The following is a 15,456-nucleotide window of genomic DNA, read 5'->3' as shown; positions in this document are numbered from 1 at the left end:
AAAATCATAATTGGAGATGACTTTTAACAGTGATAGAATGAAAACATAAAGGAGAGGTGAAGGTAAGACAAAAAGAATATTGTTCATGAACTGGAACTGGAAATATTTTTATAAAATACATCACATAAAATAAATTATGACAGATATATAGGTATGCATGACCATTTGAAGCTTTAATTTTTAGCTGTACTATTTATTTCTTATTTTATAGTTAAAAAAAAAAAACCTCTGGGCAGCAGTTAGAGTCCTGTAAACATAATTCGTTTTGGTTTGCTCCTATCTGCTTACACTTCCTTCAATTACTTCATGTTACCAGCATTGACTACAGAAATACATCTGGAATTGAGTGGTAAAAGGGAATCAAAGGAAAAACCATGTTGCTGATGATTTCATGGCCTTTACTATGTCAGGCTATGAGTTTATGGACTGGTGTTCGTTTTCAGGGTGATGCCAAATACAGGGGGGCAAAAAGATACCATCCTGGGAATCTTATATATTCATGTGATGATGTACAGACAAAAAGCATTATGCGCTTCCCCGCATCCCTCCTCCCCCAAGAGACTCACACGTCAGATTTACTGTTAACTAAGAGTACAGCACGTAGATCACTTGGTTCTTGTAAGCAGAGATCCTTCAAAGGCAAAAGTTTGGTGCCGGGATTTATCTACAGATAATTTAAGAAAGAAAAAGTAATATCCGCATGGATTATATTGTTTTAAATGAATACTGATGTTCTCAGCTGTTTGAAGTAATGTAATTTCGCATACACATATGCACAGTTAGAAAGAGGAACTTGAACTTGTGGGCATCTTGCCTCCAGTTCCCCACAATCTGTATTGCTTTATACTCTCAGCTGTTTCACACCATAATTATCAGTTTGGCCCCCAAAAGTAGTTGAGTTTGCAATGTAAACATAAGGGAGTTTGCAATGTATGCAATGTATATATAAGGGAGAATTTGTTGTCTGTGAGAGTAACTGATTACTCAACAGATGACTAAAAATGTTGTGAGGATATGTAAAAATAGGTTAGTCCAGATCCTATATTAGCAATTTTACCAGCCTGCTGAGGGGGGTTAGACCACACCACCTTCTGGGGTCTTTTCCCAGTCGTATTACAGTTAGATCCCTCTCTCGTCCAAGATACTTTCCAGGATCCTTTAAAAATCAGACAGATCATGTTATTTTTCTGCCCGCAACTCTGTCAAGTTTTCCTACTTCATTCAGAATAAAGGCCCAAATCCTTCCGATGGTCTACAAGACTTACATGATCTGGGCTCTACCTCTCTGATTTAGTCCTTACTGGTCTGCCCCTTGGTTCACTCAGCTACGGCTACACTGACCTTGCTGTTTTTTAAATATGCCAGGCATGCATATTCCTCTGCCTGGAAAGCTCTTCCCCCAGCCATCCCCACGCCGAAGTCCCCCAACCTTCTAGCTTTGGCTCACCTCCCTGACCACAATTTCTAAAATCACGATGAACATCAACCCCAGTACCCACGCAGCACTGTAGAACCCCCTTATCCTGCCTCTGCTCTACTTTTCCCCCCAAAGCTCTGATCATTTTGATCATGTGATATAAATTATTTATCTATTTGTCATGTTTACTGTTTATTGTCTATTTCTTCTCACTGGGGTGGTGAAAGTAGAGATCTAGGTCTTTTATTTACGGATATCTTCAAACCTACAATGTTAGGAACTTAATATTTACTGAATGAAGGAATCAGAGAATTCTCTGAATTCACTGAATGAGACGGGCTTTCTTGGAGCAGTGATTTCTCAGTGGTGTGTGTGTGTGTGTGTGTGTGTGTGTGTGTGTGTGTGTCTTATGATAGGTATGGTGGCAGCGGCAGCCGGGGAAAGCAGAAGGAAGAGCAGGAGTCAAGTTTTAGGCTAGTCATTTTTCATTATTCACAATGTCTCGGGACGCTTGGGTGGCTCAGTCAGTTAAGCGTCTGCCTTCGGCTCAGGTCATGATCCCAGGGAGCTGGGATCGAGCCCCGCATCGGGCTCCCTGCTCAGCGGGGAGCCTGCTTCTCCCTCTCCCTGCCGCTCCCCCTGCTTGTGCTCTCTCTCTCTCTCTGACAAATAAATTTAAAAAATCTTTAAAAAAAAAAAAGTCTCTAGGGGAGCCTCACTGGCTCCGCCGGTAGAGGATGTGACTCTTGATCTCGGAGTGGTGAGTTCGAGTCCCATGTGGTAGAGATTACTTAAAAAAAATTAAAAAATTAAAAAATGTCTCCGATTCGATTACCATGATAGAGTGTTTCCTGCAAATACGGTTCAGCTATGTGATTCTTTCATGGCCCTATCTCCTCTGCTTTTTTGAATCAAACTGGTCCAAACTGGCTTTTGCTCCTAGCCTTGCCCATCCCAGGGCCTCGGGTCCTGCACCTGCCCGGCAAACAGAGCATTTGGCTTTTGCACTTCTGAGCTCTCCCTTCACCTGAGGCAGGGATCGCACTTTCTGAGACCTGCACCACTAGCTGCTTGTCCCACTCTGGGCTTATTTTTTTCCCCCTTTTCATTCCTCTTCCTGCACCCCTTCTGCCTGATCTCAGGGATTTTCAGTAACTCCTACATTTTTTTTAATGAAGTCTGTGGATCATATCTGTTTCCTAGATTTGCCTAAAGTGGCATTTGTAGATTTAAAAATTGTTTTCCTGTTCTCCTTATTGCTCTTGGTTTCCAGAAGAAAGGAAAATGCTGGCTTAAGCAGCAGTGCCAAAATGTCCTTAAGATTCTAATTTTTAGCTTCCCATTTCTCTTGACATTAACCCTGAATTCCACTGTATATTGCTTTTAAAATCCGAGTCAAAAATGCAGCTTAAATGACGTTCATCTATATTACATTTTAAAATTTGGTATTACAATTTGGCTCATTTCAATTAGATTATAATAAAATGAAACACTCACACTTCTATCCTTATCACTAAGGCTGAACCCTGGAATTAATAGAACAGAAAATGCTCCTTCTTTTCTATCTTCCCTGAAACTTGAGAGTAGCCTCAGCAAGCTGATTCTACTATAAGTAATCAGATTCTAGTTAAAACTGTACACAAATGCAAGATCTTACAGCCAAAGTTAAGAATAAAGCTCTGATTCCCAAGTTTCTGCCTATAAAAATATACATTCTGTGAGGTGGTTAAAAAATCGCAATGTAATGGCACTGTGACTAAAGAAGAAATGATCGTACATACTAAAATACAAATTAATGCTGTCACTTACCTGACCGTAATCATAGAATCCGTCACTAATTATGTTACTTGATGACAAATAGCCAGTCAGGCTATATTTCAGAGACAGGTAGTTGTTGAGCAATTTGTTATAAGCTGCCTCACTGAATTTATTTTTTCGACTTACTGATAGATTAACTTCTTCAAGGATATCTAAAGCCCTGTCAATAAGAGAAAAAAAGCATTATTTGCTTTAAACAAGCAATCCAATATTAAGTTCTCATTTATATACCCAGCCAAGACCCTGAATGAAGAATTGAGATGGAAAGGTTAAAGACATCTCACCCTTTCAGATAAAGTAATACTGACAGAATTGTGAAGATGAATCAGTCCTTTTTGAGAATATATATGCCATGTAGTGACTCATATTTAAACAGCTGAAAAGGACACTTTGATGGGGGGGGGAAGTTCTTCATTTAAAGCAAAATTAGTATTGGGCTCCAACTTTTTCAGCTAACCAGGCAATATGCACAAACACAGAGATGGTTAGAAATAGGATGAGCCCATCAGTGGACCCTTGAAACCCTATTTGCCAGTACGCTAAGGCAATTCGCTCATCTGCTGCAGCTGGAGGACCTGCTTTGGTGGGGTGGATTAAATGCCTAATTCTGATGGAGAGGTTTGGGTGAAGGCGGGAGAAAAAGTAGATGCGGTCATGGCTCACCCATTTTATTTTCGCTTCAAAAGTGGAGAGACAGAGTTGCTGTTTAGCAATAGCAGAGGGAAGGGAAAGAGAGGCATTGATCAGGGTGAAAAGGTGGACAGGGAGATGGTAAAGATGGTTTTGTAAGGGTGCTGGGGAGATCTCCAGGTGGGGGGAATGGGTGGGGACCCCTCCTCCCCCGCCCCACCAGGCCGTCCCTTCCTAGGGAAGGTCCGCTGAGCCAGTCACAGGTCCCAAGGGCTCGGCAGCCTGCGAGCGGGAGTGTGGACTCTGCCTGACCTTCCTTGGGCCCAAAGAGTGCGCTCCCTCATCTTCTGCTCTTCATCTGAGCCGGAGACTCCAGGCAGCTCCACTCACCCAAGCCTGCATAATTCAACAGCCATCAGCTCATCGTTGGCGCAGACCATCACCGCCCAGCTGGCGTGCCTTCTCACTTCTGCATTCTTAGAGCGCAGGAGCTCCACCAGCGGCTCCAGGCCGCCTGAATTTCTTAACTGAACGTGGAAACCAAAAGTTTATGCATTGGGAGTGCAGATTATAAACGCTGATGTTTTTTTTTTTAAAAATCTCATTTGATTGTTAAACGATTTTAACTATGTAAGAACACTTTAGGATATTTAAATTTATTACATCTAGGGGGAAGCAGTCTATTACAAAACCTTAAAGACAGGAGCCCAGATTTCTGTTCAAGGTCAAGAGGAGGCCACAGGCAAATAACTGAGGGAGGTCACAGTGATTTTGCATGGAGGTCACTGTGATTTTGCATGGGAGGGAGACTGAGAACCTGTCCTCTTGCTCCCTGTGTTCATTCATTCTGCTCATCAACACTGACTGTTCATTTGGCCCTATGGTAGACAGAACGATGGTCCCCCAAAGGTGTCCTTTTCCCTGGAAGGGATTTTGCGCATGTGACATGTTAGTAAGTTTGAGATGGGGAGATTGTCCCAGGTAATCAGGTGGGCCCAATTTAGTTACAAGGGTCCTTATAAGATGGAGATAGGGGTGCCTGGAGCCAAGAAAGGAGTCGTGTAGAAGCAGAGATTGGAGTAATACCCTTTGAAGATGGAGGAAGGGGCCACAGAAGGGATGGAGGTGGATGGTAAAAGCTAGAAAGGGCAGATTTTCCCTCAAAGTCTCCCAAAGGAACATAGCTCTGCCAACACCTTGATTTTAACCCATAAGACCTGTTTTCAGACTTCTGACCTCCTATACTATACGATAACAGATTTCTATTACTTTAAGCCACAGTGTTGTGGTCATTTGTTACAGCAGTAATAGGGAATGAATCCGGTCCCCAAGGCTGGGCAGGAGGAATTGATACAGTGACATGCTACCCATCTCACCGCCGCCAAATCATCAGTGTGGCCAAAGCAGTACCATAGCAATGCCCTAGAAGAAGACCAGTTTTTGTTAACGCTGCACAGCGTCTTCTCTTCAATTCTCCAAGGAGTGAGGAAGAGATAAAAAAGAATAAGAAGAGAATTGGACAGAACTACATTAATTACATTGTTAAAGGAAATTCAAGTAATAAAGGTAATTATTCATGGATAAAATTATTCCAATCCGGAAAAAAAAAAAAAAAGATTTGATAGAGCTCTTGTCATACTGCCTGAAATGCAATATTCTATCATCTGAACCTAGAGGACAAAAAAAGAATATTTTACCAGTTTCTGTGTGTAGTATCTGAAGACAAGAGCCCTTATGGGGTATGATCCACTTGATTCAGATTCAGTGGTTTTCCGTCAGTGTCCAGTGACATTTTCTTCTCAGGGATCACACTTTAGTACTTGTAACATTACAGCTTTAGAAAGTTTACTTGAAGCATCTTAGGCTTTAGCAAGTCAAATTTCTGAACATCTTTATTTCTGAGTATAATACAAGATAGTCTAACTCCATGTGTTCTTTTGGAAAAGATCTAATTCATTTATTAATTCCCTCACTCATTTACCCATTCATTTAATGACTGTTTATTAAGTATGCACTCTGTGCCAGGTATCTATTAATGGCATGGACACAGGGAAGAAAAACTCTCAGGTCCTATCCCTAAAGCCTCAAGGGGCTTATAGTCTTTCATACAAGAACCATATATGCAAAGCAGAAGACAAGGGAAGCATGCATAGGGTGTAAGGGAAGCATAGATGAGGATGCTCCCTAGCTTGAGGGCTGAAGAAAGGCCTCATGGAAGACAGAATGGCTGACATGGGTTCTGAAGGAGAAGTGTGATTTTATCAGGTGGACAAAAGTGAGAATAGTTTTCCAAGCGGAGAAATCAAAGACATATAAATAAGAGAACAGAGCGTATGGACAGAATTACAAATGGTATCGTATTTCTGGAGAATGGAGTTAGGCCTGGGAAGAGGCTTCAGGCACAGGTGGGTAGGTGTGGGTCATTGGGAGCCCATGCGCATCACGCTAAGCAGCTCAACTTTTCCTCTGGGGCAATGGCACGCCACTGGGGACTTGCAGTGACATGATGAGGGTCATATATTTGAAAGATCAGTCTGGAGGCAGTGTGGGAAGCTGGGGTGGCAGGCGTAGGGAGAGCAGGAGACTCAGCTGCAATATTCCTGGAAAGAGACAGACTGTTCTGCAGACTGCATTGAGGTAGGACCAAAACGCTTTGATCGCTGTGTTGCCGAAGCCTAGCATAGTCCCTGACACAGAGTAGATGGTAAATAAACATCTGGTAGTCTTGGGGCGCCTGGGCGGCTCAGCCAGTTGGGCGTCCAGCTCTTGGTTTCAGCTCAGGTTGTGATGTCTTGGGTGGTGGGATCGAGCCCCCTGTTGGGCTCCTCACTCAGCAGGGAGTGACGCTTAAAAGCTTGTCGAGTGCTTAGCACAGTGCTCACTGCCTAGTAAGTGCTCAGTAAGTGTTAGCTATTGTTATTTATATTGGAGGGAGAGGAACAAAGCCCTAGGCTGTTTGGAGAGTGCTGCGTGACAAGTAAATATGACAAAAGCAAGAGAAAAAAGGATGTTTGTAGGTTTACATTACCTTTTTGAATAGAACCAAAGACACTTTTGTATGATACACTTGTAAAAAAAATGCAATTCTATGTTTTAAAACTTTGAAATATACAAGGAACACAGGAGTATGTGGAACCCATGTGTATAATGTAACGCACTGTAGTAAAGGCACGCCTGTTTGTCTACGGCTCAGCTTAAGAAATGACGAATTTAAATGACCTTGAACCCCTGTTTTTTCCTTTCAGTTACATCCACTCCCTTGATCCCTCAAGAGGATTTCTTGAATTTGCGGTTAATCATTCTCTACCTTTGCCTTTATAGTTGCAACGTACATGTATGTTTATCTAAACAATAGATTGCTTAGATTTGTATACTTTCGAGTGCTACATAAACAGAATCAGAAGTTGTATTCTTCTGCAATTTGATTTTGCTCAGCATGGCTTGAGATTCATCTCTATTGATGTCTGTAGCTATAGTTCATTCATTTTCACGGATGTGAAACTCCATTTTATGAATATACCACAAATTTATTTACCCACTCTCTTAAAAAACTAGGCAATTGGTGTTGTTTCCAGTTGTTTAGATATTATAAACAATGCATCTGGTGCACAGAGGCAAGAGACCGTTTTAGCTGTATAACTTAGAAACAGAACTGCTGGATTGTACTGGATTACAGGACATGCTCTTCTTTGCTAGGTAATGCCAATTTCTTTTCCAAATGTTGCACCAATTTAATAATTTAATTTTTTAGAGTAGTTTTAGGTTCATAGCAAAACTGAGCAGCAGGTACAGAGATTTCCCCTACTCCCTGCCCCCACACACGAGCAGCTTTCCCATTATCAATATCCGTTGCTGGATTGGTACATTCGTTACAACTGATGAACATACACTGACACATTATTATCACCCAGAGTCCATGGTTGAAGTGTTGCACCGAATTCGAAGGCTCTAAATGATGGGTAGGTTCAAACACTTGAAAATGTTTCAAATTAATCCACCCAGAGGTAGGGACCAGAAAAATGAGAGAACAGACGTTATTAAAGCTCTCACCTCTGTCCGGGCCTCAACATCGCATGCGGTTGCAGCCACCACGAGAGCCGCTTTGCTCTGCACAATCGTGTTTGCAGAACGGAGTGGGCTGATGAGGGCATGCATGACATCGTGGTTCTGTATGCTCACACGCAGGGGCTCCTGCATTGCCATGTTCGCTAATACTGTAGCAGCGTTGGAAATGGCTCCATCTCGTTTACTGGACAGCATGTTTATTAATGGATCAATACCATCAGCTTCAGCAGCAGCACTGGGTAAATGGAGGAGAAATGAATGTCATTCATCCAAGTTCAAGAAATTGTCTTTGGAGTATACAACGGAGCTTATTAAACAAATGAGTACATAAATACGGTTTTAGAAAGAAATTAATTTACAATGCAATGAACCCAGACTTGATGTGCTAGTGATTTAAGTGGAGTCTGGGAAAATGTCAGTTAAGAATGAATTTAGGGCGCCTGGGTGGCTCAGTTGGTTAAATGACTGCCTTCGGCTCGGGTCATGATCCTGGAGTCCCGGAATCGAGTCCCGCATCGGGCTCCCTGCTCAGCAGGGGGTCTGCTTCTCCCTCTGCCCTCTTCCCTCTCGTGCTCTCTGTCTCTCATTCTCTCTCTCTCAAATAAATAAATAAAAAATCTTAAAAAAAAAAGAATGAATTTAAATAACCCTTTTCTTACTGCTACAGCTTGTAGTTATAGAAAAATGCATGACTTCTTCTTAGAAACTCTCCTACAGCTGTTCATTTTTTTTTTAACTCAGTGGTACTTACAAGACAGGAATTCTATTCAAAGAAAGCGGATTAAGATATTCTTAACCAGTAGGAAAACAAAGCTTTATTTTTATTTTATTTTAGCTTATTTATTTATTTTTTAAGAGAGGGAGAGAGAGAGAACCTTAATCTTAATCTGGGCATGGAGCCTGACCTGGGGCTCGATCTCACAAATCTGAGCTCAGGCCCTGAGCCAAAATCAAAAGTCAGATGTTTAACCCAGCTGAGCCACCCAAGTGGCTTAGGAAAACAAGACTTTAAATAGGCGAAATGAGTGAGTGGGAGATGCTCCTGGTTTAAGTTAAAACTCTTTAGCTCATCCTCCCCATCTTTAAAGGAGGTTGTTAATTGTAGGCAGAGGTTAACACATTTGAAGCCAGCAAAACATTTTGGAGATAAATGCTGCTTTTACAAATTAAACATCAAAGATCAAAGTCCTAATATTGACATAATAACTAGTTTTAGTAATGTAGGCATATTCAGTTGTTAAATTTCCTATTTCTGCTATAAAAAGACCACGATTATCCATAAAATATATTAATAGTCTCACAAGTAATAAGCCTACACCTCTTTTTAAGAACGCCATACTGGGGCGCCTGGGTGGCTCAGTCGTTAAGCGTCTGCCTTTGGCTCAGGTCATGATCCCAGGGTCCTGGGAACAGGCCCCACATTGGGCTCCCTGCTCTGTGGGAAGCCTGCTTCTCCCTCTCCCACCCCCCTCCCTCGCTTGTGTTCCCTCTCTCGCTGTATCTGTCTCTGTCAAATAAATAAATAAAATCTTAAAAAAAAAAAAAAAGAACGCCATACTTTCTATAGTCCTTGCTTTCTAATCACTTAAAAAGCCATAAAGTAGTGAAAATAAAAAAGGGTATCATTTTAACAAGAGGAAGATGATTTAATTATGTTCTTTAATATTTGGAATTCTTTCAAATAAGAGATGTTCCAAGCCATAAGATTATACAGAGCATCTTAGTTTCAAAGGAAGACCCCAAACTCTGTGTTAAAAACCCATTTATATCATCATGGGAATAGAAGTAATCAAGACAATAAAAAAAATACCTTAGACTCCAATAATATGAACATCCCTTTAAGGTTTATATCTGACACATTTTTTCCACTTAAGATCATATTAAGAACCAAAACTGAAAACAACAAGTGAGACTATATGATTCAGCCCAGCACCTTGTATTCTGATGAATATTCTGATAATTAAATTTAATTTGATAGTCACTTAAATTTGCTGATTGTGAAGGAGAAGTGACAATCTCAAAAACAGAGGTTATCACAACTGTCCGAGAGAGGGCACAACGTAAATGAAGCATCCCAGAGGAGAAAGGAAGCTGTGATTGTCACTGAGTAGCTCTGAAGTGGACTGAACAACAGCAGCTGGGAAGGAATGAAATGACGAAGGCGGCCGCTCTGGGGAACGCTGGGCTCCGTTGGTGTTAACCCTGAAGGCACCTCCCACCCTGTTTTGAATAAATCTGCCCAGAAAACACACTATTGATATGAAGGCAAAATCAGACTTTGGTTCCATATCTTCCCATACCCTAGCCCTTGGTATATATTTAATCCTTCTTATGGTGTCTCCCATTCCTTTCCTAGGAAGGCATCCCTTTAAAATTTGGTTAGATGACACATAAGCAAAATTTGTTTCTATAAAAATATTGGTAAGAAGGGCCTGCATCTCACTATGATAGCTGGAGGGCCAGAACTTGCTCTCCTTTCCTAGAGGACAAAATAAACACTCTTAAGATAATTTTACTTTTACTTTTAATTCTCTCCTACCATTAATCAAACGGTGGTCATTTGATCGTATGAGTAAGGAAAAATTTGGAGGCTCTAGTATATTAGTTTCTCAGAAACTTCTCATATTTTTACTTAGAGTGGAAATATTGAATTTTTTAAAACTGCCAGCAAGAATTTTAAATTATGCATATTTTCTAATTAATATGAGACGTAAACCTGCTCAAAAATAATTTTATTTCTTTGACTTATTTTTCAGGCACTGAACGCAATTGGTCCCTTCAACCAAAATACTCTGTAGTTTGTAATCATTGCAAACATTCCTCAGTTAGAAGGCACGATGCCTTTTGTCACTTAGTGATTTTTCCTTTGACAAGGTTCACCTTTCAAAACATCCTGGAGAATCAGGGAGGAGAACACAGTGGAGGTGTTTCATTGTAACCGTGACAGAAACTACAAGTATTATAGGTAAGTGCATACTAGTACATTCTCCAGGTCTGTGTCTTTTGTATGTTTCAGGGGTTTTCTGGAAAATTTAAGTGAATACATAGGATCCCACTTTGTCATTTCAGTTTATCTTATTTATTAAAAAAAAAGGGGGGGCTGCGAGATACCAAATTTTCATCAGATGCGCCTCTGCTCACAGCTTTGGTGCTTGGGTTTGCTTCCTCCTCTCTCCTGGACAAAGGCATATTTTGCCTTGATTCATTTCTATCTCTGCCTTCTGCTCTTTTCTGTGCTTTTTATGAACCAGTAAAGAGAAGTACATAAAATCCTAGCTGGTTAAGGAACCGAAGATTCTAGTACACAGTGGAATATAGCTTTTACTAAATTGAACATAACTGCCAGCACCAAAAGACAAATCGTACGTGTGCAGCTGGGAGAACGATTTGCATTGTGTGTACATACCTGCCCATAATGTGCTGTGTGCAGTCTAGTTAGGTGTGAAAAGCATAACCAAGATTAAGTTATTATGGTGGAAAAAAAATCAAGCTATTATTCTTACCTAAGAAAACCTAATTTCATTCTAGAAATAGAGCACAGAATTTACATTTTTTTAAAAAAAAGAACTGCATTAATTTTGTGTTTCAAACCCAAGACATTCTGTTTTATTTTTCCCTGTATCTGATATGTACACAGGCTGGAGCCTGTCATATTTTAAAAACACATTTCCGTTTCCTAGATAGTATGGCATTATCCAAATGAATGGGACAGAAGTCAAACTGCTTTGTTACAAAATCCAGAATTATAGGGCCATATGTCATCATGATAATCTGAAAATATTTTGATTCTTACTATCGTGAACCTCCATCAGTTGGAGTTTAATCAAGTAAGAGTTCAAAAAACTAACTAAAACCCAAATATGGTAAAGTATAAAAACATCTGTTTATATCATTTGATATATGTAAACAGAAGTGAAGTTCGGCACGTCATGTGTATCCAATTTATTACCAAGTCCTAACTCTTTTCTGCTTCCCTATTTCTCCAATCTCTCTCTTGTCTCCAGCTCCATCTCTCCAATCTAATCCAGTTCATTAATCCCTTGTGAATTGATGTGCTCTTCTAACAGGTCTCTCCTCCCCCCACACCGATTCTTTCTCCAACTTTTAGCTAATGTGATCTTTTAAAATAATAATCAGATTATTATAATTATATACATCATACACATCATCAGATTTCTCCCCTCAAAATGTTTCTGGTTTCCCATTGCTCAGGGTGAAGCCCTAAATTTACCACATGGCCTCCAAGGCCCTGCACGAGCCCACCTGCCTCCCCCACCAGCACACGCCCCCTCACCTCTCCCTGTGGCTTTGTGTTCTGGGCCTCTCTGCGACCTGCAACAGGCCAGGCTCTGGCTTACCTCTGGGTATTCCCATATGCCTGCCGTTCTTACTTCCTGATGAACTCTTCCCCCGGATAATTCCCATTCACCTTGCCAAGCTCAGCACAAATGCCTCTTCCTCGAGGAAGCATATCTTGACCCTCAAACTAGATACCAGGTCTCTTTTCCCCATGAACTCAAGATCATTTGTTTGCTAAACATATATACATTTTTTAAAATGATGTTTTAGCACAAATGGTCACACAGAACGGCAACAATCTTGAAATATTATGTTATAGAAGCTTGTTGTGGAAAGGAGTTTACCACAAAGCTTTTTGGTTAAATCCCTGAGACCCACAATGAAAAAGCACTTACAGCAGGGGCACTAAGAACGTGGTTAAGGAAAAATACAATGACTGTGCACACATAGTGTCTGTTTACGGCTCGCTGAAAATACTATGTGATTTCATATGAGTGTGTCTTTGCATTCATGTTTTCTCTGCCCAAAAGTCCCGGCCCTACCTGTCCACACCCCTTTCCCCAGGGAACTGTAGCTCACCCTTCAAAAGCCGCTCAACTGCCCCTTCCTGTGCGGTCATTCTTGTCCATCCCCACCTCTCCTTTTTACTCACACCTTCCTTTTGCTATGTCTACACCTGGTCCCCACTTCTTAGAGGCAGGGCTTGAGTCTCATTCATATCCCCGGTGCTGAGAAGATCAATATATTTAAATTGACTTGACTCCACTTAAGGGGAGCAATGAAGAAAACCTCAGTAGGAGTCGAGAGAGGGTGAGGGGAAAATACCCAGTTGAGCTTTACATTTGCAAGAAGGCATAGGGCCCAACACAATTGAGATCTCTGCTTGTAGCACTTACAGCTGCTCTCCCCATCCCCAACACTTCCCTATTTATTTAGTGAAGCAATTTTTATACAGAGTTTAGGGAATGACATCTTGCACTTTAGACCACGTCTTAGGGATATGTCCTTTATATACCAAAGGATGTCTCTATTTTGTCTTTGCAGACACGGTCGACTCTATTTGGGCCGCGTCATCAGATGACACTTATTTGGTACTTCTCAGAAAACCTTTGTTGCACTTCGGAGGTTCACATTTACCCCATCTGCAAAGGCTGGTTACATGAATCAAGGGTGACCTTGGGCAGTACAGAAATCTGTTTAACAGAGCCCACATACAGGGTAATATGTGGAACCCGATGGAACAGATGGTAATATTGGCAATCAGAACCTTGTTTGTTAACAGTGATTACAACCATTCCCACCAGCATGACTTTTCATATGTCTCGGCGAGGTCTGTCACACCAAGAAGACATACTGGCAGCAGACTCGCTGCAAGTGGTCAGGAGAGGTGCTCAGGCAGCGTGCACGGGGGGCGCATGTGTGAGCCTTGTCAGCTGCCCGTGAGTCTACAGAGGTGCGTGGGGATGGGGCGCTGGCCGGGATGATAAACAGGTCTACTGGTTGTCACAGCCAGATTTGGAATGCTGTGACAGGATTCCTGACTCTCGTTCCAGCCAATTTTTCAACAAAAGTAATGATCCAAGAAGTCGAGTGTGTTCGTTAAATTGATCAATTTCTGACTACATCCAAAACAACCATGACCCTGCCGCCAGCCCCACAGTGGCAGAAGAATGGGATGTTGGCCCCCAACTCTGGCCAAACTCCACGGCTGACAAAAGTAGCCAAGAGAATTTTCTCCTTTGAAAGAAATATTATTTAAAGAAGCTGATCAGTAGTTAAGGGAGAGGATCACAATTAACTGTAGGCAAATGCTTAAAATGAAGGGTTTTTTAAGTAGCATGTAATTATTAAAGGAAAACCCAGCCAGGAAAACAAATGCATGCAGTTTTACATCCTATTGCAAAATAGGGAGAATGCAAAAAAAAATTTTTTTTTAAAGTATGCGACCTAATTGTTTCCCTCATATTGATGTATCTCAGTGGCATAATTTTGAGACTTTCAGAGTGTGCTCTTCTGCTATGGTTGCTATGACATCATGGTTTCTAAAGAAAGCGCGGCCAGTTGCGAAGAGACTAACTAGTCTGTGCTAACCCAGCACCTCCACAAACAGCGTGCAGGTTTTTGTTACCAATTATGAGGCAGTCAGTCAAAGTCTAGGGAGATCAAATGTAATTTTCTTACAAGTGACATGGAATCCTTATTGACCTATCTGCTCAATCACAATCCTTCACTTCCATACATACCACCTTCTGTTTTGAGAGCTGGAATGCCTGCCAATAATTAACTAGCTGCCATCAGGAAAGAACAACCGTCTTCATGTTACATGGCTGACTTGTCTCCCGATAAAACAGGAATATTGGTCAAGGTGTTGGAATACTCATAATAAATGGCTTTTGCAGTTACTGAATGTTTCTGTTTAGCCTGGAAATCAGTCTATTTACGTATCTGCATGTGACAAGTGACGCAGTCCCAAAGTAATTAGAGGTACCATTGTTTATTTTCTTCACTAAATAATAAGGACGCTGCATGCTTTCTTGCAACAGCACATCAAAACCCCTGGCACTTGCCCGGCTGCCTTATTCTCGTCAGCTCTAATGTCCCCTCTTTGGAGAGGCTGTCTTGGACGAGCTTTATGTCATCCTCCCTGACCCCTTTCACAACCCGGTGTCACGCATGCTCCTCTCTAGGACATTGTGCTGCTTTATTTAATTGATAGTTATCTCTTCTCAAATTACCTTCTTAAAATTACTCCCTATGGTCCGACTCCCTGTGCAAAATGTAGGTTTCATGACAGCAGTCTGATGGAACCTTCGATGTGCTCCCCACAGTATCCCTGCAGCCTAGAACAGTGCCTCGACATAAAGAACCCCCAAGAAATGGAGAAAGAGTTACAAAAGAAACCCAAACTCTTAACTGCCTTCACCTCTGAGATAAAATGATAAAAGTGGTAAAGAGTGGTCCACAATAGCCAAACTGTGGAAAGAGCCAAGATGTCCATCGACAGATGAATGGATAAAGAAGATGTGGTATATATATACAATGGAATATTATGCAGCCATCAAAAGGAATGAGATCTTGCCATTTGCAACGACGTGGATGGAACTGTGTATTATGTTGAGTGAAAAAGGTCAAACAGAGAAAGACATGTATCATATGATCTCACTGATATGAGGAATTCTTAATCGCAGGAAACAAACTGAGGGTTGCTGGAGTGGGGGGTGGGGTGG

The 15,456-nt window shown here is 41.4% G+C and overlaps 1 protein-coding gene across 1 annotated transcript in view; it reads right to left on the bottom strand.

Moving 5' to 3' along the window:
• The window catches only part of ARMC3 (armadillo repeat containing 3), a 93,420-nt gene that overhangs the window by 21,614 nt on the left and 56,350 nt on the right, over positions 1-15,456 (bottom strand). Inside the window, exons 11-14 of the mRNA XM_081820743.1 lie at positions 7,916-8,165; positions 4,256-4,392; positions 3,227-3,395; positions 567-664 (exon numbers count right to left, since the gene is read on the bottom strand). Of these exons, the coding sequence (XP_081676869.1) occupies positions 567-664; positions 3,227-3,395; positions 4,256-4,392; positions 7,916-8,165 (654 nt within the window). The remainder of the gene's footprint in view (positions 1-566; positions 665-3,226; positions 3,396-4,255; positions 4,393-7,915; positions 8,166-15,456) is intronic.

The sequence above is a fragment of the Leptonychotes weddellii genome, chromosome 5, assembly GCF_054177405.1.
Source record: "Leptonychotes weddellii isolate Sample4059 chromosome 5, ASM5417740v2, whole genome shotgun sequence".
NCBI classification, from domain to species: domain Eukaryota; kingdom Metazoa; phylum Chordata; class Mammalia; order Carnivora; family Phocidae; genus Leptonychotes; species Leptonychotes weddellii.
The sequence above is the reverse complement of the archived record's forward strand: the minus strand, read 5'-3'. Positions and strand labels throughout refer to the sequence as shown.